General features: G+C 41.3%; 2 protein-coding genes across 8 annotated transcripts in view; one reads left to right on the top strand and one right to left on the bottom strand.

The window, feature by feature from the left end:
- The window catches only part of enpp5 (ectonucleotide pyrophosphatase/phosphodiesterase 5), a 46,717-nt gene that overhangs the window by 5,603 nt on the left and 13,347 nt on the right, over positions 1-27,767 (top strand). Inside the window, exon 1 of one of the 2 annotated variants that reach the window (XM_012866707.3) lies at positions 27,252-27,557. The exons of the other annotated variant lie outside the window; for it this stretch is intronic. The gene's annotated coding sequence lies outside the window, so the exon portion shown is untranslated. Of the gene's footprint in view, positions 1-27,251; positions 27,558-27,767 lie in introns of those variants that run through there. 2 annotated transcript variants of the gene reach the window in all.
- hmgn3 (high mobility group nucleosomal binding domain 3) lies at positions 1,065-16,763 on the bottom strand. 6 transcript variants are annotated; one of them, XM_021318563.2, is made up of 7 exons: positions 16,531-16,757; positions 10,676-10,726; positions 10,377-10,412; positions 8,158-8,208; positions 6,201-6,296; positions 5,869-5,968; positions 1,065-1,647 (listed from the first exon to the last, which is right to left on the bottom strand). In XM_021318563.2, exons 1-7 carry the CDS (start codon positions 16,543-16,545, stop codon positions 1,640-1,642), a joined length of 357 nt encoding a protein of 118 aa, XP_021174238.2. In that variant the 5' UTR covers positions 16,546-16,757; the 3' UTR covers positions 1,065-1,639. The 6 variants fall into 6 exon arrangements, with proteins under 6 accessions (XP_021174238.2, XP_012722170.2, XP_021174239.2 ...); XM_012866716.3 differs by having other exon boundaries at positions 6,201-6,299; positions 16,531-16,748; XM_021318564.2 differs by lacking the exon at positions 10,377-10,412 and having other exon boundaries at positions 16,531-16,763.

The following is a 27,767-nucleotide window of genomic DNA, read 5'->3' as shown; positions in this document are numbered from 1 at the left end:
GCTTATCAAAACATGGCTGTCCACCAAATCTGTCAGGTTAGCAAGTGAACAGCATTCATCAGGGATGCCGCCAAGGGGCCTATGGTAGCTTTAGAGGAGCTGCGGAGATCCACAGGCGTGGCAGAAAACCAAGACCGAACATCATCTAAACATCAGCGAAACACGGTGGCAGCATCAATCTGCAGGGATGCGTTTTTTTTCCCCAGCTTAGATAGAGAAACTGGTCAGAGTTGATGGAGCTAAATGCGGGGAAATCCTGAGAGAAAAACCCGATCGAGGCTGCAGAGGACTTGAGACAGAGGCAGAAGTGCACCTTCCAGCAGGATAAGCGGTTCAGATAAAAGAATATTGGTTTGTTAGGACCAACCGACCAAAGTCCAGTGCTTAATCCACCTGATATATTGATGGTCATAAATGCCTCCCATTCAGTCAGACTGAGCTTGAGCTTCCTGCAGAAGAAGTTCTCAAGATGTGAACAGCTGGCAGACAAGTACCTCCATACACATGAAGCTGTAAGGGCAGCAAAGGTGGACTCAGTAGGGGCCGAATACACATGCACCTTTTCAGATTTTTATTATTACATAAAAAACATGCATCCTATTCCTATCACCTTCACTTGTGCACTGCTTTGTTTTATATGATCTCACAAAACCCCAAATAACTTGACAAAACGTTCGAGGGGTTGGAACACTTTCACGAAGCGCCGCAAACCCACGGTGGCTTTATTCGCGCTGAAAGAAAGACAAGCGAGCACATGTGTGATGGACTTTTTCTTTTATTTCAAAATATTCTCCTAACAGGATGAAACCAGAGGGTCCAAAGCCAACGGAGCCGCCTAGAACAGGGGCGCCACTCATTATTGCTAAGTCACTCGGCTTCAGGGCAAGGCGTTCAAAAGGGGAGCCGGGGGGGGGGGGGGGGGGTGAGAGGTAACAAAACGGAACACCAAGACCCACAAACACTTCCACTCCAACACACACAGGAGGAGCTATGAGGAACAGTGGTAGGGCTTCTAAAAATTGGGAATTTTTTATTTTTTATTTTGTTTCTTAAGGGATGAGGAAGGGTGGTGGGGGGGGGGGGGGGGCAGATGTTCCTTAGTGTCTGTTGAACTGGTGTCTCCCCGCTTTGCATTTTAACAGTTGATACCCACCCCTCGCTCCACCTCAGCCTATTTTTTTTTTTTTGAGGGGGGTGGGATCCAGAGCATATCCTCATCAGAGGCAGAGTGTTCCTTCTGTAAGGTGGAATAACTACAGATAAAGGCCAACCTGGTTTAAAGATCATAGAAGTCATCCCCCACTCCTTTCAGGCATTACAAAACATCTGCTGCTGTCTGATAAAACCACTTCAGCTTGACTTTTGACGTCTAAGAGGGAAACTGGACTCTAAAGCAACACAGGATGGGAGAGGGAGCCCAATCAGAAGGTTAAAGAAGCGGGATGATGAAGGCTGTTGTTGCTGGTTGTCCATTGCTATCACTAATCAAGAAGAAAAAAAAAAAAAGAACGAAAAGAAATAGCATGGTACAAAAACCATCAGTAAAAAAAGATGCTTTGCTGCCATGGAGTCGGAGGGGACGAGTCGGTGGACCCGTCCGTTTCCTTACGCCTTCTCGTCGGTCGCCTCCTCTGCCTCTTCAGAGACCTGCCGGGAAGAAGTCGGGAGTTTAGACAGAGACCAGATGACGCGGACATCCACGTAGGACAGACACTAGGTGGAACTGATGTCTGAACACAAGTTTCAGTTGGCTAATTTTATTGGGTTGATTAATTTCTATTGGCTTATTGTTGGTTAGGACTCAAGTGCATGAGTGTAGGCGTGAGAAGGTTACCAGTACCCGTGTATGCCAAGGTTTAAAAAAAACAACAAATAGAACTGTTCTGTTATATCTTTGGTGCAGCTTTGAGTTATTTAACGTATCTCAGAAGAAATGCCAAAGTGAATAGCATAATACAGCGCTTCCCCTCCCCCACCTATTGCCACTGACTGGTGGTGAAGTATTCCTTTACTGTTTAGGAAGTATTTCCAGTCACAACATTTGTACACTAAAGAAGAGCCACTCATCACTGCAAACAAACCATTTAATAGTAAATTAATGTAAACTACAAGGAGTGTGGATGTTATGGAGCAACTGCACACTTTCTACCTCAGCAGAGTAATAAAATAATTTAATAATTGCCCCGAGTATGGCGTCACAGCAGCTGCTACAAATGGACTCCATGAAGAGCAGAAACATAAATGTTTTACACAATACTGTTTACTTAAAAATGCTTATTGTCAACATCAACATCAATCTGAATCACAATTAAAAAAAAACATTATAAATAGGATTTTCTTGACATTTCACTTTAAAGTTTTGTCTTGATATATTTTATAAGTTAAGAATCTCATACCGGCTGATGCCTACATGTGTGAGCAACCGTACTGGACCAGAACTACCTCTGGATACAAAATCAAACGAAAACCCCTCAAAGACCTAAGGAACTTTTTTGTGTTGAATTTCCAGTTTCCAATGAAAGATTGGCGGAAAAATAACAGCTTCAGGAAGTTTGCAGATTTGTTGTTTTAACCTAATGGTTTATATTGCACTTAGATGCCAAAACCTTTCGAACACATTTCCAACGCTAGCTGCCCACTGAAGACTATGATCCAGACATCTGCTTACCTGATAATGAAATCTAGAAAACAATCATTTTTGGTCTTTGGAACCCACTGAGTTGAGTTGAGTTCAGTGTCAAGGATAGACCGATATCTATTTTAAAGTCTATATTTAGCTCTGGCTATGACAGACTGGCGACCTGTCCAGGGTGTACCCCCGCCCTCTCGCCCATTGACAGCTGGAGATAGGCACCAGCACCCCTTGAAACCCCAACAGGGATCGACGTGTTAGAAAATGGATGGATGGATGTAGCTCTGGGTTAGTACTGGATTAGACCTACAGAAATCCTTCAAAGTTAGGTAGTTCCATCCATCCATCGTCTATACCCGCCTATCCTTGCAGGATAGCGAGGGAGGGTAGTGGCTATTTTAACGGTCATCAGGCAAGAGGTGGGGTACATCCTGGATAGGTCGCCGGTCCCCTAAGGATTTTATTTTATTTGTACCCTGATCAGACATAGCGGATTAAATGAATAACACTAATTATCTTTTCATCAAGTCATCGGTTAGTGGTTGTAACATATTTGGCAGCAAGGGAAATTTGTCCTTAAAGCTGATCAGGTCAAAGCAAGGATGAAAAGGGGCTAAACTGTGATGGCTGAGACCACTAGGTCAGAGTACCTTCCAAGCCAAGGGATGTGAAATGTGAAGGCTACTCCGTGTTATCCATCCATCCATCCATCCATCCATCCATCCATCCATCCATCCATCCATCCATCCATCCATCCATCCATCCATCCATCCATCTATCCATCCATCCATCCATTTTCTAACACATCTATCCCTGTTGGGGTCGCGAGGGGTGCTGGTGCCTATCTCCAGCTGTCAATGGGCGAGAGACGGGGTTCACTCTGGACAGGTCACCAGTCTGTCGCAGGGCTCTGTGTTATCCAATTAAGCTAAAATGTTGAAGAAGATCATACTGGTTCTGACAGAAGGGAAATGCACAGTACGTGTGTTTGTTTTATGGGGCTGCAAAGTGGCAGACAGTTCAGGGTTCCATACTAACCCTGAGGCCACGGAGCAAAAAATGGATCAGGAATGATTTTGAGACCTGCAGCAGTTCTCAATCCTTTAGTGGATTTGTGGGGATATGCTGGACAAACAAGTCCAATCCATGGAGGCCTCATCTTACAGGACTCAAAGGATCTGCTGCAAACATCCTTGTGGCAGATAATCAGGGTCCCTTCAAGGGTCTGGTGGAGACCATGCTTCCACAGATCAGGGCTGTTTGGCCAGCGAAACGAAGACCAAAACAATATCAGGAAGTTGGTCATAATGTTTTGCCAGATCATGGTATGTCCCACTCCCATAGATATAACTCCACATTAGAAAGACGCAAAGTGAGAGACTATAAATCGTATTACTGAATATTTCAAGAGGTGTTTTCCTTTCTATTAAAAGGTTAATTAATGCGGTTTTAATATAAATAAGCTGCCGCCCACTGCTCCCCGTGGGATGGGTTAAATGCGGAGGACAAATCTCATTGGAGTGCACAAAGCTGCAACGACAAATAAAAAGATGATTATTCTAATCATTATTAAAAATAAGTTAGTCTTTTGGCAAGCTGTGAGGAAGAGAATAGTAGGACATTTACAGACATAGTTCCATTTTTGCATTCTACTGGCAGAAAGGAACAATATGTTGTTTGATCTAAAGTGTCTTGGGAACATCAAGATGCCTCCTGGGTAACATGTGGGGTGTTTTTTTAATTTGTCGAAGAAAAAAAAAAGAAAGGAAAGCTGCTCAGCATGAAACATGAAACACAGCCTCCACCCAGAGCTGCCATCTTCAGCTGCTGTGGGACTTCTAGTCCAAACTGAATCTTGACTGTACACACAGCGTTTAAAAAGACAAAACCTACTTTTCTCACTGTTGGTCATTAAACCAGAACAAGCTTGTCCTGTTTTGAATAACGTGGATAAACTACCTGATGGCGATGATGTCACTACGTTGGAAACTGCTGGCAGTAATTTATAACATCTGACTTAAATAGAGGAACGCCTGTGGATTTTTGTTTTCCTTACAGCACACATTAACAAACTACTTCCTTGTGAGTGACATCATGGGGGGGGAAACAATCAACCTAAATCAACCAAAACGAAGATTTTAGACCGTCTCTTTGGTACATACAGCTCAAATTGCCTCAAGAGGGCACGTTAATCCATTATACACTAGTATAAACACCGTGGCAACGTCCAGCCACCGCACCACTTAGAAAGAAGACGGGTCCTGCAACCCGGATATAAACATGTTTTGGTGGGAAATGTGTGAAGGAACCACAGAACAAAAGGAAAACAGCTTTGATGCTTTTTGCTGAAGCTGCTAAGAAAATGTGAGTATGGGGGAGGGGGGGGGACCTACGTAGAGAGGAAGAAGTCATTGCACAAAAGCAACATACAAATCACTACGATTATTGTAGTAGTGCTTGTAACTAAGGGATATTGCAGATACCTCCTTGAAATCACATATAATTCATATTTCTAAAAGTAAATGGCAATTATTCAGTCGGAATAACAATTTGCGAAACACAACTGACATAAAGAAACACTCATGGACTCATACTGTAGTAACAACGAGGGAGATACTGGTATCAAGGTATACCAAAAGGCCAGAGAAAGTGCTGAAGTGACCATACTTTCCCCAGCTGTTGCTGCACGCTGCCTGTCAGCTGGCTGTGCCACCGGCGTGTTGCCGCTTCCTCTTTACGAGGAAGGTTATGTTTTCCATGCATTTCAACAAAGGGTCGAGCCAACATGATGCGTTTCCCAAACCTCAAATTTATCGACCCAATGCTGAACAGGTCACGGATTTAGATCCAGAAAAGTGGGTATCCATTGAATGCTCCAAAAGAGATTTAAACTGCTCATGGTTGTTTAACTTATTCATACTAACTTCTTTTTTAAACCAACACTGACATATCCATGGGGGTCAGCCTTAACCTGAAAGGGGGATCAAATGTGTCCGCTTCCTCTCCAGAGCGACCACTAAAGGAATCCACTATCCACGAACGTGGCGACCCATTCACAGGTCACCTCACAGCTTAGTGCAACAGCCCCGCCCCCCTCCAACCCCCCCTTTGGCTTCATTTTCAAACATAAAAGCAGCACTGCATAGCACACTGACTAAATGTTAGCTCTACGAAAAGATGATAAAGTTGTTAGTTTCTAAATGTAGAACGGGCACACAGAGAGCGCTGGACCATACCCTTGACTCTGACTGTCTCACTCTGCCCTCTCACTGACATCTGGGAGGGAGCCATGCTTCTGATGGAGGACACACGCACAGATGGACGAGACACGTAGATCTATGTTTGTGTGTTCATGCGTGCGTGCGTGTTTGTGTGTGTGTGTATGTATGTGAAAAGGAGATTATTGGTGTGAGGGGTTGAGGAATACGGGTGTAAGAGATGCAACAACACAAACATGTTTGCGCACACGTAGACATGGAAACAGGAACAGGGATCATTATTGTCTTTTTCTATTGCTTGGAGAATACAGTCGCTTCTGCTTTCTCTCCCCGTCTCCTCTCCTCCGTACCTCGTTGGCCTTGGTTTCTCCGTTCTGGGCCGGACCGTCTTCCTTCTTCCCCTTGGCGCCGCCCTTCTTGGCCTTCGCTCCTTTATCATCTACCACCTTCTGGCGAGAGAACAAATGAGAGGAACGCACTGCATGAGCGCTCGAAAGCGGTTTGCATCAGGTAAAAGAGCCACTGGCGGCCCATTCCCAGTTTCATGGAAGAGGCTAGATTTTAATGTAAAGGCCCTGGTATTGTAACCTGACTCCGCCAGATAGATTTGCTCCGCATATCCATCTGGAAATCTTCCTTTGAAATAATTTTGGGAAGGGGCGAAAATACTGGTTAGCTGATTGGCCTATGTTGGTGATAGATGGGCCAAATAAACCAATCAGATTTGTCGTCGCTCTGTTACGAGCGACGACAAAAACACAACCACAAGCCAAGCTACTCTTGCTGCTGCAGGTAAAGGCTCGTTAGCTCAGCAAAGAAATACTCTGTAATTCCGATAAAACTTGCTCGATAGCCACGCTAACGCTAGTTTCATCGGCTGAAGCCGCCATGTTCTTTAGACTGAACTGTCGCGCTTCCCGTTGCGTCACACTTCAACCCGCCTCAAAGCCAACGCTGATTGGACGTTCGTTTGGTGAACGGCTCCAAATTTTCTTTAACGGAAAGTAGCCAGACTGATCTGCGAGTGAAACCTTGAAAGCTCGCGAGATCAGGATGGTCTCACGAGGCTACTGGTATTTAGGTATTTAGGTAATAGTTGTAAAGCCTCGAACTCTAACAAAGCTCTAAATTCATTTGGAAGAGAAACACGCCCACAGCATCACAGGCTCTTTACCGTACTCAACAAGGGGGTTGGTTCTCCACCCTTTCTTTTACAGCAAACAAAAACATCTCACTCCAATATGAGCTTGACCGCGCGCTAGTGAGGTGGTTTAGCCATTTGATTTAGGTGTGCAGGCCAAGGGACACATCGAAAAGTTGCAGGACACCAGCCCACGAGGATTTGAGTTTGAGACCACTGATTTAATTGTTGTTAAATCAGTGTAAAACAGGTCATTCATTCCTGCTGCCATCAGATTATACAATGCTGCCTGCAAAATAACTGTAACTATAATTGTAACCACCACTGTAACTATAACTGCAACTGTAATCCTCTGCCTTATTTCTTTTTGTATTTTATTTTTTTCTTCTACTTACCTACTCCTTTTGATCCATGGTATAACGAGGACACACTGTGTATATATATATGATGCACCTCGTCCTACTTGACACCTTCTTCTTCCTATGACTATTGATTCTGTGCCGACGTGACATGTGAATTTCTCCAATGTGAGATCAATAAAGCCTATCTTATCTTATCTTACGAAGACTTTTAAACATTGCATTGACTGGGGCAAGTTTAAAAGCTTTTTACTTGTAGCCATTTGCAGACTTTCAAGATCAGAACACGTCTGCTTTAAGTAAAGCCTAAATGTGATCCTCTGCTGTCTGTCCCATTGTGAAGAGTGACTAAGAGAAATGGACTCCTGTTTATCTTATCATATTCATGTCCCATGGAAACAGAAAACCATGGGTCACTGATTAAAAGTTGAAAGTCTTCGATAAACTTAAAAAAAACCCATAACCTACAAAAATGTTGCAGTTTTTTCTTAAATCACTTTTCCCCCAACTGAGTTAATATACCTAAAACATTTTAAATCAATTTCCAGTTAGTTTACGCTACCGCAATAAGTGAAGAATGTATCTTAAAGCTTTTTTACACACACCTTTACAAGGGATGGCAATAAATATGGAGGGAGCTGTTTCATGCACAGATTAGTTTGTGTTTTGTTAACCCTCCTGCAGTTTCCTTCACCGAACCAGGTACTTCAAGCTTGTTAAGGTTTGAGTGGATGCTAAAAACTGTTCCATAATTACTCCCTCCTGTCTGATTGTGTGTGTGTGTGTGTGTGTGTGTGTATGCCTCACCTTGACAACGGTCTTCTTAGGCTTCGCCTCAGGCTTAGGCGGAGCAGGTTTCTAAAAACAAAAAAAATGTCCATGTGAATAAACAATTGTCACATTTTATAAGAATTATTTGTTGCCGTCTGCTTCAGTCTCTACAATTATCCATTTTATTACAGTCAGAATAATGCTGCCTTATCACAGGAGGTGGAAATGAAATTCATGTCTGGCAACAATCTTAGTTTAAATTCAATAAAGAAATGATAAAATATTTTGTTTCCTTAGAAATGTCTGCCATTACTCTGCACCCTGTAAAGCAGAACTGAGCTCAGCCGACAGATCAGCGACACGATCAGACCAGAAGAAAGGCACATTTGCTGCAGATGTTCCTTCCTACGGTGCTGAGTGAGGACTCGTGCACCCTGACGCCGTGAGCTTCAGTAACGCTGCGGTCACAAATTTTAAATCATGTGATTTTTTTTTTTTTTTCCACTAAGAATATCCTTCCTGCAAAGAAGATAGGCCCTGTAGTGCTTCAACAATGTTTCACTGCGGGTTAACTCCTCACAGAGTCAAAATGAAGATAATACCAAGCAGGGAATCAGGCAGAAAAACAACCAGTGGCACTGTGTTCATATCGTGTTCTCTTTAACGGCATCACATTTAGCGTAGGAGATACCCTTTCTGCCACAAAGTCACAGGAAAACATCCATATTTCTTCTTTTTTTTTCAAAAGTTGTATGTATGTGTCTAAATCTATCTCACTATTGCTCAAATTTAACCCTGCCAGGTTCCGTTAACAAAGGAGGTGTGTGTTAAACATCTTAACAGGGTAAAGACATGTCAATAAACTTAAATCCAATTGATATATTATTGATAATAACCAAAAAAAACAAAACAGTCATTCTTATAAGGTAGCTATAGATAAGTAATGCGACGGTACTACTCAAAGCAAACACGGGCAGTGTCCCATGATGCACAGCTAAAAGAAAAGGACTGGCTAAGCACAGGACATGCAAACTAGGGATCCCAAGTATCTGACTGGGGTCCAAATAAAGTTGTTTTTGAATGATCCGTATCAAAGTCTTTGGTCAAAATATAGTCTGCCTGTTATTTGTGTACCTCCTATAACCTGATTGATTTCCATGTTCTTATGAGACATGCACGACTTCCAAAGCTTTGTGTAACTGACTGATTTCTTTTGCTGCTTTCCAGACATTCATTTATTTTATGAATCCCAACACATTTGAGTTCAATGTGAGAAAAATGTATACATTATTCAAATAAACAGCTCCTTTTTTCGTGAAAAAGAATTAGCTTTCTTCGTAAAATCCAGACAAACCTAAAAACCAAATTCAGGAAAACGTGAAGCCAATTTCAAGGGCCATTTTTTTCCCTGTTGTGGTATTGCCGTTTCATTCTCATCCTTTTGCTTTATGTTACGCTTTAATATGTTTTACATAACAAGAGTGCACTTTACCTGTGTGGCGGTGTGTACTTTGACATTTTAGGCAACAAGGTTTGAAGCTGAGAGTTCTTCAAAGTCCTGAGCCTCATGTGTCAATTATACCGGACACAAGCTGGCAAGATCTGTTTATAGCTAAACTATGATAATCCTAATAATTGTGGCTTAACTGTAAAACAAACAAAACCAAAGACAGGGAGGACATAAAGGCCATGTTGACCACGTCTTTTTGGGGTGGCGATCCCGTCTGTAAACTCTCGGTGAGAAGGAGAACATGTAGTTATCCCAGGATGCCGTGTTGCTCCTTTGAAGTACACATGCAAACATGCAAAAAACAGGCAAAGACTCTACAGATGGACAGAACATGCAAAGTACGCAGAGAGAATTTGCTGGTAAGGCACGGCTGAATGATCAGAGACAGGGAAATCATTTAGAATGTGATCATTTGTCGGATAATTCTCCTCATGGTCATGATTCAGAATCAGTGAGTTTAATGCAACCTAGAACACCAAGATTAGACGTTTGATCAGAAGGTTAGTGAAGTGGCGTGACTTTAACCAGTCACGCAGTCGTCTTTATTTCATGCAGCCATCCATGCAGCAGACCCAGACCCAGACGGACACACACAACAGAGAAAACACATAGAACAGGGACTCCTATGACCAAAGCCATAAACCCGATTTAGGATTTTGCCCTGCTTAGTTCATTATAATAGGACGCTGTACTGAGGGGAGTCTGGAAGAGGGCGAGCAGGACAGCTGCAGAGGTGAAGACTTACCGCCGACAATTTCAATCTCTCCGACCTTCTGGTGGGCTTGAGCGAGCAAGAGACGAGAATTGAGAAAGATGGTGACGGTGACAGAGAGAGAAAGAGAGACATATCAAATATACTCTGTGGGCTGGCTTCAGCAGATCTACTCATGTGACTGCTACAAACATCCTAACTGTTGACCTGCCCTGCTTTCTCCTACAGAAATTCACACCGTCAGTACAGTCAAAACAAGTCCACAACACGTTACAGCCAACACTCCCACAACTACACACACCACAAAGACCCCCCCCATGTAAAATATTTACCTCTTGCTTTGTGACTTTAGAGGCATCCTTACCCTCAGCACCCTCTGGGGACTGAAATAAAATAAAATAAGAAGATTAAAAACAATGATTTACACAGCTTACATTAAGGCTGCACAACATATTGCTACTATCATCGCAATATCAGTGGGTGCAATATTCATATCGCAAAGGACTATTGGGAGTGCAATGAAATTTGGCTGATATATTCCAAGTAGGGACGCAAGATTTCCACGATTTCTCCTCATATTTAAGCATAGGTTGTTTTTCAGGCCCAATTATTCATATGTTTTGGGTAAACTTGGTTAAACTACGTCACATATTCTATGTAGATCAAAACTTGAGAAAGCTAACGCTAGCCGCTAACCACCGGCTGTCAATCAGTCTGTGTCACATATTCAGACAAAAGGTTCTGTGCTGAAAAACGTTTACAGCGCTGCATGTTTGAGGAGATAGCTGTTTTAGTTTGGTATAAATTACTTTTAAACTTTAACTTTTACAAAACAGTGGAAGATCATGAGAAGAATATTCTATCCCTCTGTGCCAAAAATAACAACCAACGTGACTGTGGGCTGGCAGCCAGTGTTGCCAGTTCTTTGGGAGAGAAAGAAGCAACCAGCTACATGAAAAACACGTAACACACCACAGTGTAAAACAGTATGAATGAAGAAGCCCAAAGTCGCTAATAATAATAATAATAATAATAATAATAAGGCAACACTGCTGGAAGCATGAAACACAGTGTCATCAGCCTCTTCTTTAACAAAAATACATTTACTGCCACTCTTAAGGATGACCAAACCTGTGCACATACATTGTATTCTAGCTGCAGAAACTTGTAGTAGAAAAGTGCTGAATATACTATATTTTGATCATTTGATTTTTTTATTGTCTCTGAAATACAACAGGTGAAAAAGTTATAAATAGGTAAATCACCTGTATATTCTGCTGGCTTTCATTCAAACCTGTGGCTCTTTACCGGCCCCTGAGTGGCTCTAAATGGGTTTGTCTGAATGAAATAGAAATTAACCAGGTTTTCAAAATGTAAATACAGCAGTAAAGTCTTGGCTTTCCAGTTCCTCTCACAGTTTTTCCACTATATAGAGAAATTCTACAACAGAAAGATTTAAACATTACAAATAATTTCAAATATTCAGCTCAAAACTATTTCAAGTGTTTTACTTCTTTATGAGGGCTGCCTTATTTAATGTACTTTTCAATAAATGCTTAAATAAAAACTTTTTTTCTACTTGAGAAGGAAAGTACATTTTATAATTTTCTATTTATAATCAGAGAAATTCTTTATACCACAAATTGTAATAGGTAATCTTTTTTTTCTAGGGCTCATAAAATCTGTAGCTCTACATAAATACGGTTAGCAGTAATGATGGCGAAGGGTCCATCTGGTTTGTCAAGGTTTCTGACGCTTGGTGTAGGGACAAACCGGAATATGGCATTATGGAGATGTTGGCCATTTTTTTTTTTTTATAAAATTGGAATCAGAAGCTAACCCTTTTTTTATTAATCTTTTCATGTGTTACTGAATAAGAGGAAAAGTCTGGAAACATGCCTCTTTTTTAGACGGTGAAACTCCAGAAATCACAGCAATGACTTTCAGTGGTCCATAGGTAGCCTGTAAAGTTAAACCTTTTCTCCTAGGAATTCCTAAATTAGTAGGCAACTATTTAGAGTGAAAACAGTTGTAGAAACTAGGCATTTGCTGACATTTTCAAATGTATTGGCAGTATTTTGCTTATTGTTAAATTAAACTAAATTATAGGCCCACTTTGCCAACCCCTAAGGGAAATAATACTAAAACGCTAAAGGGTTACAAAACTAATTAGGATTTATCAATCTGCAATTTTGCATATCTAACAGAAACCAGTGTTAGGTTAGGTTCCACCTGGGCGATTTAATTACCCCATTTTTCTTCTTTTTATGGGTTTAAATCTGCTTAGAGATGCACTACAGGTTCATATTGAGTAAATGATATGCACCATGATGGTGTTAGAAGCTCTCTGGTGATTTCCACTTTAATAAAAGATGCATCTGGCTTCCAGGCCGAGAACAGAGCTCCTTCAGGGAATACTGGGCTGTAAGCACGGCCGGCTAAAGGCAGAAGTGAAACATTCAGCTTCATAGAGCCCCATTCCTAATCGCCTCCAGACCCCAATAAAACCTAAGACCCCATGGGACAGGTTGACAAATATGCTAATTGTAAAATATAGTTCAAATGCACACTACTCAATGTTTACATGGCTCACTTTTACAGAAGCTGTTTAGATGGGGGGGGGGGGTCTATCTCCTGGACAGGTTGCCAGTCCATCAAGGGACAATGGAGAGTTGAGTGGAAGGACCAAGTGTGGTGGAAAAACGGTTTTAGGATTGTCAAGCAAAAACTATTCACGTGTTTGTGGTAGATTTATAAAGAGTGGACTGCAGCTGGAGTTACTGCTTCATCAGCCACCGAACACAGACATCTCCAAGGCAAGGCAAGGCAAGGCAAGGCAAATGTATTTATATAGCACAATTCAGTACAAGGACAATGCAAAGTGCTTTACATGATTAAAATATAGCAAAATAAAACAGAATAAAAGCAAGTAGGAATAAAATGTAGATAGAAAATAGAACAAAAAAGTGGTGATTCAGTTAACTAGAACAGTTGAAGGCAATCCTAAACAAATGTGTTTTTAATCTTGATTTAAAGGAACTCAGGCTTTCCGCACCTTTACAATTTTCTGGAAGTTTGTTCCAGATAAGTGGAGCATAGGAACTAAATGCTGCTTCTCCTTGTTTAGTTCTGGTTCTAGGTATGCAGAGTAGACTGGAGCCAGAAGACCTTAGTGGTCTGGATGGTTGATACACTGATAACAAGTCTGTGATGTATTTAGGTGCTAAGCCATTCAGGGATTTATAGACTAACAGAAGTATTTTAAAGTATATTCTCTGAGATACAGGGAGCCAGTGTAAGGACTTTAGAACTGGGGTGATGTGCTCTACTTTCTTAGTCTTAGTGAGGACGCGGGCAGCAGCGTTCTGGATCAGCTGCAGCTCCAAGACATTGGCAACAACTGTTGCATTTGTTGTGTTAAGCCACTCTGGAACCAAAGACTCCAAAAGCATCTTACCAGGAATAGGAAGAAAAAGAACTGGACTGTTGCTCAGGGGTCCAAAGACCACTTTTCAGATGAAGGTAGACTTTACAACCTTTCCTTTTAAATCAAGATCCCAGAGTCCGGAGGAAGACTGGAGTGAAACACATCCATGGTCGTGTAAGATTTGAGGAACCATGTTCTCTAGTGGTGTCAGTACCTCTATGTTTTATCAAGTCCAAAGTCAGAGCAGACCTGAAAAGTACTTCATGCTTCCTGTTGCTAACAAGATTTATGAAGATGCTGATTTCAGTTTCCAAGAGGACTTGGAACCAACCCACCCTGCCAAAAGGTGAACACTGTGGTTGACTGGGTAGCAAACTGGTCTGATCTTACTCCCATAGAGGTTGCCTGCACCAATAATGCAAATGACCTGAGGGCTGCTATGAAAGCAATGTGGACTTCCTTTACACCTGGCAGAACCACAAGCTGATTGCCTCCATGCCGCGCTGCCGCAACGCAGTAATTAATGTAAAAGTACGCCCTACTAAATATTAAGTTTATATACTGTCCAGTACATGGTTTTCAGCAGAACAACTAAAATCCTTTTTTTTTTTTTGTAAAATTAAAATTTTCGGACAAACTGACGTTTGGGTCTTCACTAGCTTTAAGTCATAATCATTAACGTTACCGGAAATAAATGCTTGAAATAAATCACTGTTCGTAACAGATCTCCGCATGTTTTCCCTTTTCTGTTCCATTAATGAAATAAAGTAGCTTTTTGATCATTTTCAAATTTATTGAGAAGCACATTTACCCTAGTGTCCTTGTAATCTGCAGTGGATTTTCTAAAACTAACTCCAGTACCCAGGACGATCTAATCTCTATTGATAACCGATTTCAGAAAATCATGTCATTGCGATGTAATAAGTAAATATTACATTGTTGAAATGAGCTGCAATGAATCCACATTTTCCTCCTTCTTCTAGCATCTACAGCATGTTAGACTCCATCCAACAGGCTATAAACATTATTATCATGCAAAGTGTGAGCTTGTGGCACTGAGGATTACCCTGAAATCATAGCAACCCAGTCATTTGCGATACTCATTTTGTACAAACTGGTACTGCAACAGGGATATATTTGTGATATGTTGTCCAGCCCTAATCCATACAAGCAGGGGGAAAAAAAACAGCCAGACTCTTTTAAGTAATTCTTAAGTTATTTGTTAACCGCAAAACAAGTTGTAATAAACGCAGAATGCAAAAAATGCTGCTGTGGTAGCTACTGGACAATAACCTCTGGTTAACTGGAAATGGGCCCCGGAATAAATTTGGGATGCCCAAGGGTCCTATCCAACCTTAGGTCAGCCAGCTCAATAAATACTTAAGAGAAATGAGATGATTAACTAGACGCCTAATAGAGTGAATCTTATTTGTTTACAGATTCTTCTTCTGTTTTGCTTTTGGCCACCTTTCATTTCTTTCAGGTCACAAACAAACTTTTAACATCAGGTGAAGATAATTTCAGTATATAGAAAAATACAGTTTTCAAAGGGTGATTCTGTTTATTTTTTTTAAAAAAAAGACACTATCCAAACCGACTTGGAATGATTTTAGGCCCACTCTGAGGCTTTTTAAAACAGGACCGAACCGTATTTATTAGTCTCATGCCAGAGCATATTAATCGAATTTAAGTGCAGACTTTGACTATGCCACTCTAAAACATCTGTGTGTTTTAAAGCCGTTCAGCGGGAGATTTGTTGTTGCTGCTCTGAAACAAGTGTGTTTCAGTGTGACGTGGGGGGGGGGGGGGGGGGGGGGGGGTCTGAAGAAACAGAAAGCAAATACATTTCCATCCCACTATGGCATATTGCACAGGACATGCCTACACCTCTTGGATACAGGCGTAAGTAGGTAGATTCACAGCAGATTAAAAGCAAAAAGAAAGAGTCGATTTTACACGCAGTTTGGCAGTCGCGTCATGCATGTGGGCGAGCCCTCCGCCCCTGGAGCCCCCCCCCCCCCCCCTCCGCCCCATTCTCTGTCCTCAGAGGAGATTCCATGCAGACAATAGCAGATTTTATTTGGTGCAAACGCCAAATTCCACATACGCACTAACACGGTCCAGCGGGGCTTGACGTGTGATGCTGGTTAGTAGCTGATCGCGCAAAGCAATTGCCCGATTATTTCTTTCTTCCCTTTTTTTTCCCCCTCTCGGAATATGGGATCGCTCATTCGGGCTGGCGCCTACCATTTTTCGACACGGCACTAAAATTAGACCAGGAGGCGCAATATCACTTTTCTATAGCCTATAAAAAAATATTAAAAAATCGAAAGTCCCGATCTACGCGTCTAAGGCACAGCTATGAGATTTACGCGTGCGTGCGTCCGTCCATCCATCCATCCGTCCATCCATCCAGTCTGTCTGCCTGACATTCACCAGTCCGCACTGTTGGACAGGGAAGTGGCCAATAAAACAACCAACAAAAGCGATCGCTGATACGAAGACACGGGAGTTTATGGCGTAAAAAGACAAAACCGCGTCATCCAAACACACAGTAGCCCTAAAGCCAGCGTTTTGAAAACGCCGGGCCAGGACAGGCTTCCTGAAACTTTGCCATCTGCTCGCCTCACCTGCCTGCCTGCCTTGGCGTCGCTACAGCAATCGCGCACCGCTATTTTCGTCCAAAGCGACAGCTGAGGTGGGGGAAGAAATAAAAACTACAGGAAAGTGCGCCGGCCGGAAAGCAGGGACAGAACTCACCTTTCTCTTCGGCATTTTTACGCGTGAATAATTCTCCAACCAAGCTCGAGGGGGGCAGGGGGGAAATAAGGTCAAAGCCGAAGGGCAGCGGGAGGTGAATTTGAACTACCTAGGACAACTGGATCAATATCTGAGCCACCTTGGATAATATGTTCATTATATGCACTCCCACAAAACTCTGTGCCTCCTAATTCCATTGGCTAGGGGAGGCAAAAATCCTGCGCTGAGACGACTCCTGATAGGCCAGGTTGGTATCTATGTAAATAAGAGGGCGGGGGACATTGGCCTGGTTTTTTGACCAAAGGCTCGTTGTGATTGGCTGCGCGCTCTTTGTGCGCCGATCTCATTTTTGAGGGAAAGTGGACACGGACCAATAGGAGCGGGGCCACTCTGTTTTCTGTTGGGATCTGGGTAATGTAGGATGAAAAACAGAGAACAAACAAACCACAAAGGACCAGAATCACGCGCACAATGGCACAACGTTGGGCCTGGAAATCTGACGGGCATTGTGTCTTGCAGGTTCTCAACCTGCTGTAAAGACCTAGATGGATCGTACTGTACATCAGGTTTATTTGTAATTCTGCCAGCCAACCTTTGACACCACCCTGTGAGAACATAATAGGATACTGTACAGAAGGTTACTAACACAAACTAAGCGCCACTGCTATAAAATTATTCTCAAGTCAGATATATTTATTGTAAAATGAAAAAGTCTTCACACCCCTCAAACCAATAAATCCAATACATTTCAAGTGACTGGCCAACAGGAAGCAGTGTATAATTGTGAACTAGAAAGGTAGGCACATGGTTTTTAAACTGGATTATATACTAATATATATATATATATATATATATATATATATATATATATATATATATATATATATATATATATATATATATATATACAAACTTGCATCTAGTGAACATTTGTGTATAATTCAATCGCAGTATGAATCCTGCTGTTCTGTGAAGGCCTCAGGTTTGTCGGGGAGCATTAGTGAACAATCCGCATCTCGAATACCAAGGAACACAGCGAACAGGTCAGGGAGAAAGTGTTGTTTAAAGCAGGTTTAGGTCATAACACAATTTCCTTTTGTGCATCTCACAGAGTGCTGCTCATTCCGCCACCCACAAGTGGTAAGGTGATAGTTGCAAGGTAATCCCTATAAAGACCATTTTGTGGTTTGCACTGTGCCCTAAGACACACGAACACATCCAACATGTAGAGGAAGGCAAAATGAAACTTTTTAGGGCGACAATCAAAACACTGTGTTGGTTTGAAAAAGCAACACTGTGCATTACCCTGAACACACCATCATGTTGCATCCAGCATTGTGCTGTGGGGAGACAATGAATATGTTCAGAGGTGATGGGGAAATGAATGCTGTAAAATACAAGAAAATAAACCTATTACAGGACACCAACCCCAAGCATAACTGATTTTGCCGATCAGAAAACCACACAGTTACTTGGAAACAGCCGTCGCTACCATTAAAAGCATAACTGACTCATTTACCTTGTCTAGTGAAGTCCTAGTGCACACAGCACTGAGTAGACATTACCATTGAAACATGTTACAGTTCCATCATAGACTGTGTTGCTAGTTATCCAAATAAATAAAATAAAGGTGTCATCCAAACCTTTTCTATCTAACAAATACATAAGAGTTGCGGCCCAATTTACACCACATTTGCGCCGCACTACAACACGGAAAATGAAACAGAGCATGGACGTTCTTTGCCTGGTCTCTGACTGTTTTTAGTCTTCACAAAACTCCCGTGGAAAGCCGAGGCATTTTATTATTTTGGTGGCGGGATGTTAGGGCATAGACATAATATAAGAGTAGACGCGTCATTGGGCGGGTTCTGCCTATGCTGCAATGCGTCAGAGCGTCCGCCATCTTAAATGTGGCAAATCTGCAGTTACTCAGTCACTTAAACAGTATCAGAGGGACTTTAATCTCTGAATATACTTTGTATTCGTAGTATTTCTTTTTTATAATATTACAAGTTTATTTTCGTATCCCTTTAGCTTCATTCTCCTGAATTTATTCTCCTAAAGAATAAAAATATTTAAAATAATCTAACCTGCCCTATTACTCCAAGAGTGAAATAATTCTGCAAACTGTGATTATTCTGGAAATGTTCCCCCTTAATTCTCATAATATGACGTTTTTCTCATAACATTATCAGTTTTGTGTTTGTTTGTTTATTTTTGCTTTATTCACCTAGGACTTTTTTTCTCATATTAATTAATTTTACCTCTTTAATACTCACCCAAAAAGTCTGTTCCTAAAGGTTCACATGTGACACGGTTTAATGAAATAATGAAGACCACAATGTTTAGATTCAACAAATTGATCCTTATATTCATAACACATACACACACAAATATATATATTTATATATATATAAAATATATTATATATATATAATATAATATATGTTATATATATAATATATGTATATATATATATATATATATATATATATATATATATATATATATATATATATATATATATAATATATATATATATATAGCCTGTGTTACCACTCTGCAGCTTTAGTGTGTCCAGTTTTGCAACATGGTGCAGCCTTAGTTTATAGAGGCCAGATACAAGTAGTGAAATCAGCCAGAATACATTTCCATGCAGCACAGGAATAACCCATCTTCTCTGATCCACGTTCACAATAACAGAACTCAACTTTTTTCTGCCACATACAATATGGCGGTGACGTTGACGTGCGAACCTGCGCCCTATGACGCGTCTACGTATATATGTCTGTGTGTTAGGGTCCAATGTAGGGAAAGGTGGAGCAATGTGTGTAGCAGTGGTGGCACCATATCTATTCTCTAGGAAAGGGATGTCCAACTCACCTGTACTACTTGGTCATATCAGAAATTTTAAAGCAAGCCAGTGCAATATCCATTGCACTACTCTCAGACCCCTTGCATATTGAAATTAGTATAGGAACTGGGCACCCCAGCTGGGAAGAAGCACACACACCTCCAAATCGCACCTAGCCTTTACTGTGCCAGTTGTCTGGCAATCAAAGGGAGTTGCAGTTCAAATCAAAAAATATACCTGTCATGCTGCATTGCACAGGAAACTTCTATACCATCCTCTCATGCAGCTGAGTTTGTTTGTTCCTCTTCAGAAAAACACTAAAACTCTAAAAACATGAAAGACACACAGGAGGAAATCAGAACGAATAGAATCTCCAGAACTCAATGAAAGGATTTAAAGTAGCCGACCCTCTTAAAATCCACTGTCTTATATGTCTAACCATTGTGTCATAATCAAGCTTGATCTGATCATTTTACAAGACACCCATAATTTCTGTGTTTATTCTTTTTCACTCAACAGCTAAAAGAATGAGAACAGCTTTTTTTTTTATTATATCAAGTTGTAAAAGTGCCATTAACACAATTGCAGAACTAAATATCATTTAAAACCCCTAGGATATTTTTGTGTGATCATCAAATAGCCTAGGTGCTACAAATTCATGATTTCATTTGAAACATTGAAGATGTTCTAGCCCTGTCGAGTTAGGTTGCGTCAGCTGTGTTATTCGTTTCGCTCATGTACAGTACGTACATCAGTGAAAGTGAGCTTATCACCTGTGACCCTTTTAACAACAAACATCTGGAATTTCAGCACAACAATGCCGCTCAGTGTGTTTTTGAATATTCAGGACATACTGTATATGACACCGTTTTAAATACACAATGACCTCACTAAACACAGCGCAGAAAGCACAAAAGCCAGAAAAGCAACCTCCACACTCTTGGGCAGCATCACAATGCGCAGAGAAAATGGAGAGAGCTCTATGGACGGAGCTTTCCTATCCAAACAAACCCTCCGATTCTACATGGACACAAACGCAAAGCTGTTTTAAAAGTTAGCCCAGAACACACAGGACCAGGTATGCTGATGAATTCTCCAACGTTCTGAGTCAAGCTAATAGCAAACTAGAAGAAAAAGGACAATGAAGAAGATTTATTTGACAAACATACTGATACAGCATGCAGAGGAAAGCTTTAATAATAATGTAAAAAGTTAAGAATAGATGGACCATGGCTCCTTAGTTTAGGTTCATTTTCAACTTTTCTATCCTTTTGGTTTTTTATGCTGTCATCAAGTATAGGTTTCTTGTGACTAATTTTTAGTTTATAACCATTTTACATCTTTTTCATAAAGAGGTTGGTAGCCAAAAACTACTTGTGCTATGAGGTAACAAAGGCATTTACAGAGTTTGGTTGCCAGTAGATTTTGCTTTTAAAGTGTTTTAAAGTTTTTAGACTTTGCGTTACAACCACAAAACATAAAACCTTCTGTAACTTGGGATACGTTCTATCTACGCCTACAGTATTGATCTTTTGAAAAAGTTTATCCCATTGCTCCTATTGAAAGGATTTACAGCTGAAGAAAAAGAACACTGAATTCTGTTTTCTCGTCGTAAATGATAACAGCAAAAACAAACAAGTAAGCAAAAATAGAAAAAATAGAAAATACAGTATTGTCCAAAAATAAATGTACTTTGTCCTGACGCAGCACAACACTATGAACTTCACACCTTTGCATCCACTATTCAGATTAAAAGCAATCAAAAGCAACATGAAAACTTCAAACATGTTACAATAGAAGCCATGACGGTGCCGCAGGGGTAGAGCACGTGAATCAAGTTCGGAGGCCCCAGTCCTCAATGTGACTGTCCCAGGTTTCAGTCCTGGCTGGTGGCCTTTTGTCACATGCCTTCCCCCTCTCTCCCAACTCCATTTCCTGTCAGCCTACTGTCAATTAACATGCTATTGTACTACAATGCCTTGATATTCACCATACATGTAAAAAAACTGTATTAGACTATTAGACTAACTAATTTTTTCTGTTATTCTTCAACTTAAACTACATTTCACATGAAAAAAGTACAGAAATGAAGTTATTTAGAATAACACACACACACACACACACACACACACACACACACACACACACACACACACACACACACATATATATATATATCCTCAGATATTAATATGTGGTGATTTGTTGTTAGTTTTGAAATTGATTGTGATTAATAAAACAAACGGACATGTCATGTCAACACTGTGTTATTTCCTCCTTAAACTCCTCAAAATATGGCCTTTAATTATTATCAAGAACTTTCCCTTTAACTGTAACCCACTGAGGCCATGCTGTATTGTGAAGTAAAGTAATGGGACCATCACAAATAATTTTCTTTTTCCACCATTAATGTGACACATCTCTTATACTTTAAATGTGAAAAACAAATAAAACAAATTTGGGCCAGTGGGGGAACGATCTATCTATCTATCTATCTATCTATCTATCTATCTATCTATCTATCTATCTATCTATCTATCTATCTATCTATCTATCTATCTATCTATCTATCTATCTATCTATCTATCTATCTATCTATCTATCTATCTATCTATCTATCTATCTATCTATCTGTCTATCTGTCTGTCTGTCTGTCTGTCTGTCTGTCTGTCTGTCTGTCTGTCTGTCTGTCTGTCTGTCTGTCTGCCTGCCTGCCTGTCCGTCCGTCCGTCCGTCCGTCCGTCCGTCCGTCCGTCCGTCCGTCCGTCCGTCCGTCTGTCTGATGGGCATTTATATTAATAAGCCTCTTTAAGTCACCCACATATTTAAATCATGGTTATAAATAGACTATTATAAGCTTTAAACTGGTAAAATCTTCTCTTTTTGTTGGTATTTATGGTGTAAGTTCTGAGGTCTTGTTAAATGAAACCACATTTCATCTTCAGAGTTTTAACAAACACTTGAAGACCTAGTCAAATGTGACTGCCTTTTGTAACAGTTTATGATTTTGTATGGTTTGAGAACCCTTACTTTCAAGAGGAAGAAAAGCAACCCCAGAGCATCACAAGTTCTCTCGCAAAGTTTTGAGAAATTTTAGTTAGGCCTGGTTATTTCTCTGCACCGTCCCACCTCAGTTTAGACACGGGGAGAGAAGGTTACATTCGCAGGTAGAACATAATCAGCGCTCACAAGAAATCCCTGTAGCCCCTTCTGCTACTATTGATTATTGAGCCGTCTTTGAGCTGCTTCTGTTTCTTGCTGTCAATTCTTTTTGAGACGGACGGCCACATTTTGTAATGTGCCTGTTGTCACATCTTTTCTCCATTGTTGATTACCGTCTTTAGGTCTTTCGTCACCTCTCTGCAAAATATGGCTTCAGGCAAAGGATGTAAATCTGAAACTGGCAGAAAAGTCAAAAGGCCAAAAATAAAATGCCCATCAGTAAAGTTTTTGGTAAGCACAGTTTTGTTACAGATCTATTGCAGCTTTTGTATTTTTTACATTTCACCCCTAATGGACTTGTTTGCTTGATGAAAAAACGTTTATGGCTTATTGTAGTTTTTGCAAAAAAAAAAAAGGTCATTTTAATTTGGCTTGTGACAAAGTGGTTGAGATTGTATCCATTCTCCATTTCTCCCTTAAACACATTTATAATTTGTTGCATCTTATTTTACTATTATTTATAATGCTTAATGTTGTAACTTTGCTTCACATACCATACCGAGTTTGTTTTGTGGTAGCATGACACTCAAAAAAAGAAAAAAAGAATTGTAACCAGGGCATTTTAGTCCTCTTTATGTTAAACTTTTAATTTCTAGGTAAACCACAAGAAAGGTGTTTGTTGGGTAAAAAATCAACAGGATATAATAAAAATCAACAATAAACACCTTTATTACAGGGTAACTGGAAATGAAAGTTTAATATAAATTGACCAACTGCCCAGATTTACTTTTTTGAGTGTATGTTACAGTTTGCATTCAAGCACGTTTTTTTTAAAGTAATTATGATTAACTCATACGTTAAGTTGAATTTTCTCTCTGCCGAAGAAGAGGATCAAAATGTCTGCTGATGCTGTCTACCTATGACTTTCTTAACACTTGTAATAAACTACCTCACGGGGCAGTTTACACTTTTCCTGTTCACTGTGCTGCACGTGGCACAGCTGCATTATTCTGTCTCTTTTTTGACAAATTCATGATGTAAGACGATTGTTTGTTGCGGAAATTTGCATCAGAATGCTCCAAGAGTATGTTGGGATAAAAGTATGAGTAAAAAAAAAAATAACAAAATACCAAGAGGGATATTTTATGATATTTAATCATTATTCCAGAAAAAAAAAAACCTGGACAAAAAAATAAACGGACCATACTCTGGAGACCATTAAACTGCAATACATTTTTTTTTAGGGATTTTTCTTTTTGTGATAAACTAATTCAAAGCAGCAAACAACAGAAAAACAGAAGGAAAATAACCGTAAAACAAACATCCCAACTTTAAAACATCTAGTTACAACAGAATGCTATAGATCAAGAACCAAGAAGATTTTATTGTCACCATGTCCTTGAGGTATACCTGGCTTACGATGTAAAGAAAAAAGAAAAAATCACAAGTTACATGACACCCATGCACAACAGACTTAGGATTTACAATTTTTTTATTTTTTTTTTGACATTAGATAAAAGTAATGATGTAGTGTGGCAGGTCTTGAGGCTTCACTTATTGAAAAGTTTAATTGGATGTTCCTGAGAATAAAAGTGTGCAAATAGGCAATAAGAGTAGTGTAACTGTAACATATGATGGACATATTAACATTTTAACATATGATGGATCGTAACACATGATTGTAACAAATGATGGACAATTTTTCAGCAGGGGGCTATCGCCCTCTGCTGAGAAACCGTGGCAATAACAGTAGATCGACTAACATAACATATGATCAACTATGAACTTCTTAGGAGCTCTTGGAAAGAAACTGTTCTTTAGTTTATTAATTCTGAATTTGAAGCTTCTGAAGCATTTAGCTGATGGGAGAGGGGCAAACAGCTCATTGCCTGGGTGGGTGAGATCAGTGCAGATGCATCTGGGCATTCTTTGGACTCGTTCTGCATAAAGTGAGTCCAACTCCTGTAGACGGCATCCCACAATCCCCTGTGCTGTTCTCAGCACCCATGCTAAATCCTTCCTCTCTGGCACTGTGCAACTCCCATACCACACAATTATGAGACTTAAAACACTTTCTATGGTAGCTCCGTAGAGGTTTTTTAGCAGTTTAGTGGAAAGTCCAGTCCTTTTTAGTTTCCTGAGGAAGAAGAGCCGTTGTCGGGCCCATTTCACCAGGTGGGAGGTGTTAACAGTCCAGGGAAGGTCTGAGGAGATGTGGATGCCCAGGAATCTAATACTGTCCATGCGCTCCACCACTTCCCATTGTATGCAGAGAGGGGCATGTTCAGTCCTACTGGACCTCCTGTAATCTGTTATAATCTCTTGGTCTCACTGGTGTTCAGGATCAGGTTGTTCTTGGAGGACATTGTGTCATATTGCGGACCTCATCTCTGTAGTAGGTCTCATCATTATTGGAGATGAGACCGACCACATTGGTATCGTCTGCAAACTTCCCCACTGTGTTTGTGGGGTGGATAGCAGAACAGTTCACGGTGAAGAGGGTGAAGAGAGCACGGCTGAGGACACAACCCTGCGACATACCTGTGTTGAGGATCAGCGGGGCAGATGTGTGTTTCCCTATCCTCACCACCTGGGGGCTATTGGTGAGGAAGTCACTGACCCAGGAGCAGAGAGGTATAGATAGTCCCAAGTGGTGGAGCTTCAGTTCCAGCATGTCTGGGAGCACGGTGTTGAATGCTGAGCTGAAGTCCATGAATAGCATCCTAACATAGGTGTTGGGAAGCTGCAGATGAGTCAGAGCTGAGTGCAGTGCTAATGAGACAGCTTCCTCTGTTGAGCAATTCTCCTTGTAGGCGAACTGCAGGCTCTCCAGGCCAGCAGGGATGGTGACCTTGATGTGTTGTAGGAGGATCCTCTCGAAGCACTTCATGATGACGGGGGTCAGAGCAACAGGATGATGATCATTGAGCCAGGTGATTTTTTGGGACAGGAAAGGTGATGGGTGATTTCAGGCAGGCAGCGACCGTGGAAAGCTGCAGGGAGAGGTTGAAGATGTCAAGAAATACCCCTGCTAGCTGGTCCACACATGATTCAAGCGTCCGTCCTGACACCATGTCTGGACCTGCAGCCTTGTTGGTGTTGACCTTCTTCAAGGAGGAGGTCACTTGGTGCAGCTGCGGGACGAGAGGCTGATGGTGCTCCTCTGGCTGGGGAAGATGTTCAGGTCCCCTGCTGCTTGGAGAGTCGAAGTGGGCGAAGAAGCTGTTTAAGGTGTCAGGGAGAGCCGGGTCATTGCTCAGCAGCTAGTCGCTGCGCTTGTAGTCGGTGACGTTTCTGATGCCTCTCCACATGTCGCGTGGAATGTCTCTGTCAAAGTGGTCCTTGATGCACTGCTTGTACTTGTCCTTTGCTTTTTGAATGCCTTTCTTCAGTTCACTTCTAGCCCTGCTTTAAATGCATCCCCGTCCGTGTGTTCAAAACAGTCCTGTGAAGCCGAGAGGGCCTCCTCAGTCCAAACCTGAATGATTTGCATCTGTGCTTCAGATCAGTGGCTTGTAGGCAGGGATCAGCTCCACCGTTATGTGCTCAAAGCATGCTAACAAGGGAATATGTGAACAGCGTGATCCAGTGAAAGCCCAGACCTAAATCCAAATGAGACTGTGGCAAGACTGAAATTTGATGTCCACATATGCGGTCTGTGCCAAGCTAATGCAGATATACCCCCTAAACACTTGCAAGTGTAATTGCAACAAACGGCATTTTTAACATGTAGCCTATTGACTAACTATTGGCTAAATTCACTATGCACACTTATCAGATTTTTATTTGCAAAAAGTTTGACCTCTATCCTGCTGGAATGGGAACCTCTGCCTCAACATCAAGTCTCTAGCAGCTTCTAACAGATTATCATCCATGATTAGTCTGTATGTTGCTCTATTCACGTCCCCATCAAGTCTAACCAGCTTCTCTGTCACAGCCAAATAAATTCCCCCAGCTTAATGCCAACTGTCTCCATGGTTTTAGTGTTGGGATAGAGATATTAGGAGTGTATGCAGCATTGCAAAAACAAAGAACCACGTACGATTGATTTTTCCTTCCTCTTGATAATTGTGTTTCTATGTTCCACGAATAAAGAAATGCATAAAAGCTTGTGTTTTTTTTAACAAGACAAAACGTGGTTGAAAAAAATCAAGAGGTAAAAGTATATTTTCTAAGTTTATTAAAACGATGTGTACACAGTGGAAACTTGAGTATAGCAAATTAGTTGAGATGGAAAGGATAAAGAGAGGCTAAAAAATGATGTTGCTGTAAAACAGATGCTATGTCTTTTTATAGCACAATTTGCCTGGTCTAAGCAGCCGCGAGGTAGAACTTGGCTGACACCTTGTGGACAATTTCTTTTGGTCACATTAGATGCTTTTTATTGCTGTTATTAAAAGCTTTTTATTTAAAACAATAAAATCTCTTAACATGAACTTAATAGACTTTTACGTCCGATTAAAGGGGAAACAAATTAATTTTGAGAATCATCGTCCTCTAGTCTGATCCCCCAGCAGGTCTTTAACTCTTAAAGCATGTCCTCTTTACATTTTGAAGTCCCATCACTGAGGCGCATTTTTGATTAGGAAAACTTAACTTTTTCCCCCCTCTTCTGAAGCAAAAAACGACAACAAGTTAAACTGACAGCATGTTTGTTTTGCTGGTGCAGCCTGCCACCCCTCGCTCGCCTCCCCCCGCCCCCTCCCCACATTACGTCATTGAGACCGGAGCGCTCCACCTTCCAGTGGGGGACCCGCTGATCGCCGCATCTCGTCTCGTGCACCTGCAGCAGCAACATCAGCATCAGCATCAGCAGCAGCCGGGGAGCAGCGCGCATCCTCCTGCCTTCTTCTGGGTCGCTCCTGCTTTGGAGGCTGTAAGTAAACGGGGCCGAAAGGTTCCCGCACGGCCGGCTGAGAGAGGCGGGACTTCCGCCCCGGAGCAGAGCCGAACTAAACCGGTCCGGCTGTTTATCTCTTTGTGCAGCCGGGGGAAGGCTGGGTCTGATAAGGTAAGCGGCGCAGTCTTTTCATTCGCCCGTGCAAACCTGTTTAGGTTGTCTCCGGTTTAACGCCTGCCGATGGCGCATTTATATGCACACCGGGTTTGCTTCTGTGCCCGGTTATGGTGGCAAACACCCCCCAAAATTGCGCTCTTTAGCGGTTAGCTCTGCAGCACGAATGCAAAAAATAAAAATAACAACTTTGCAATCTGATCCCAT

Source organism: Fundulus heteroclitus, chromosome 15 (assembly GCF_011125445.2).
Source record: "Fundulus heteroclitus isolate FHET01 chromosome 15, MU-UCD_Fhet_4.1, whole genome shotgun sequence".
Classification (NCBI taxonomy): domain Eukaryota; kingdom Metazoa; phylum Chordata; class Actinopteri; order Cyprinodontiformes; family Fundulidae; genus Fundulus; species Fundulus heteroclitus.
This window is presented reverse-complemented; position numbering and strand designations above follow the sequence as displayed.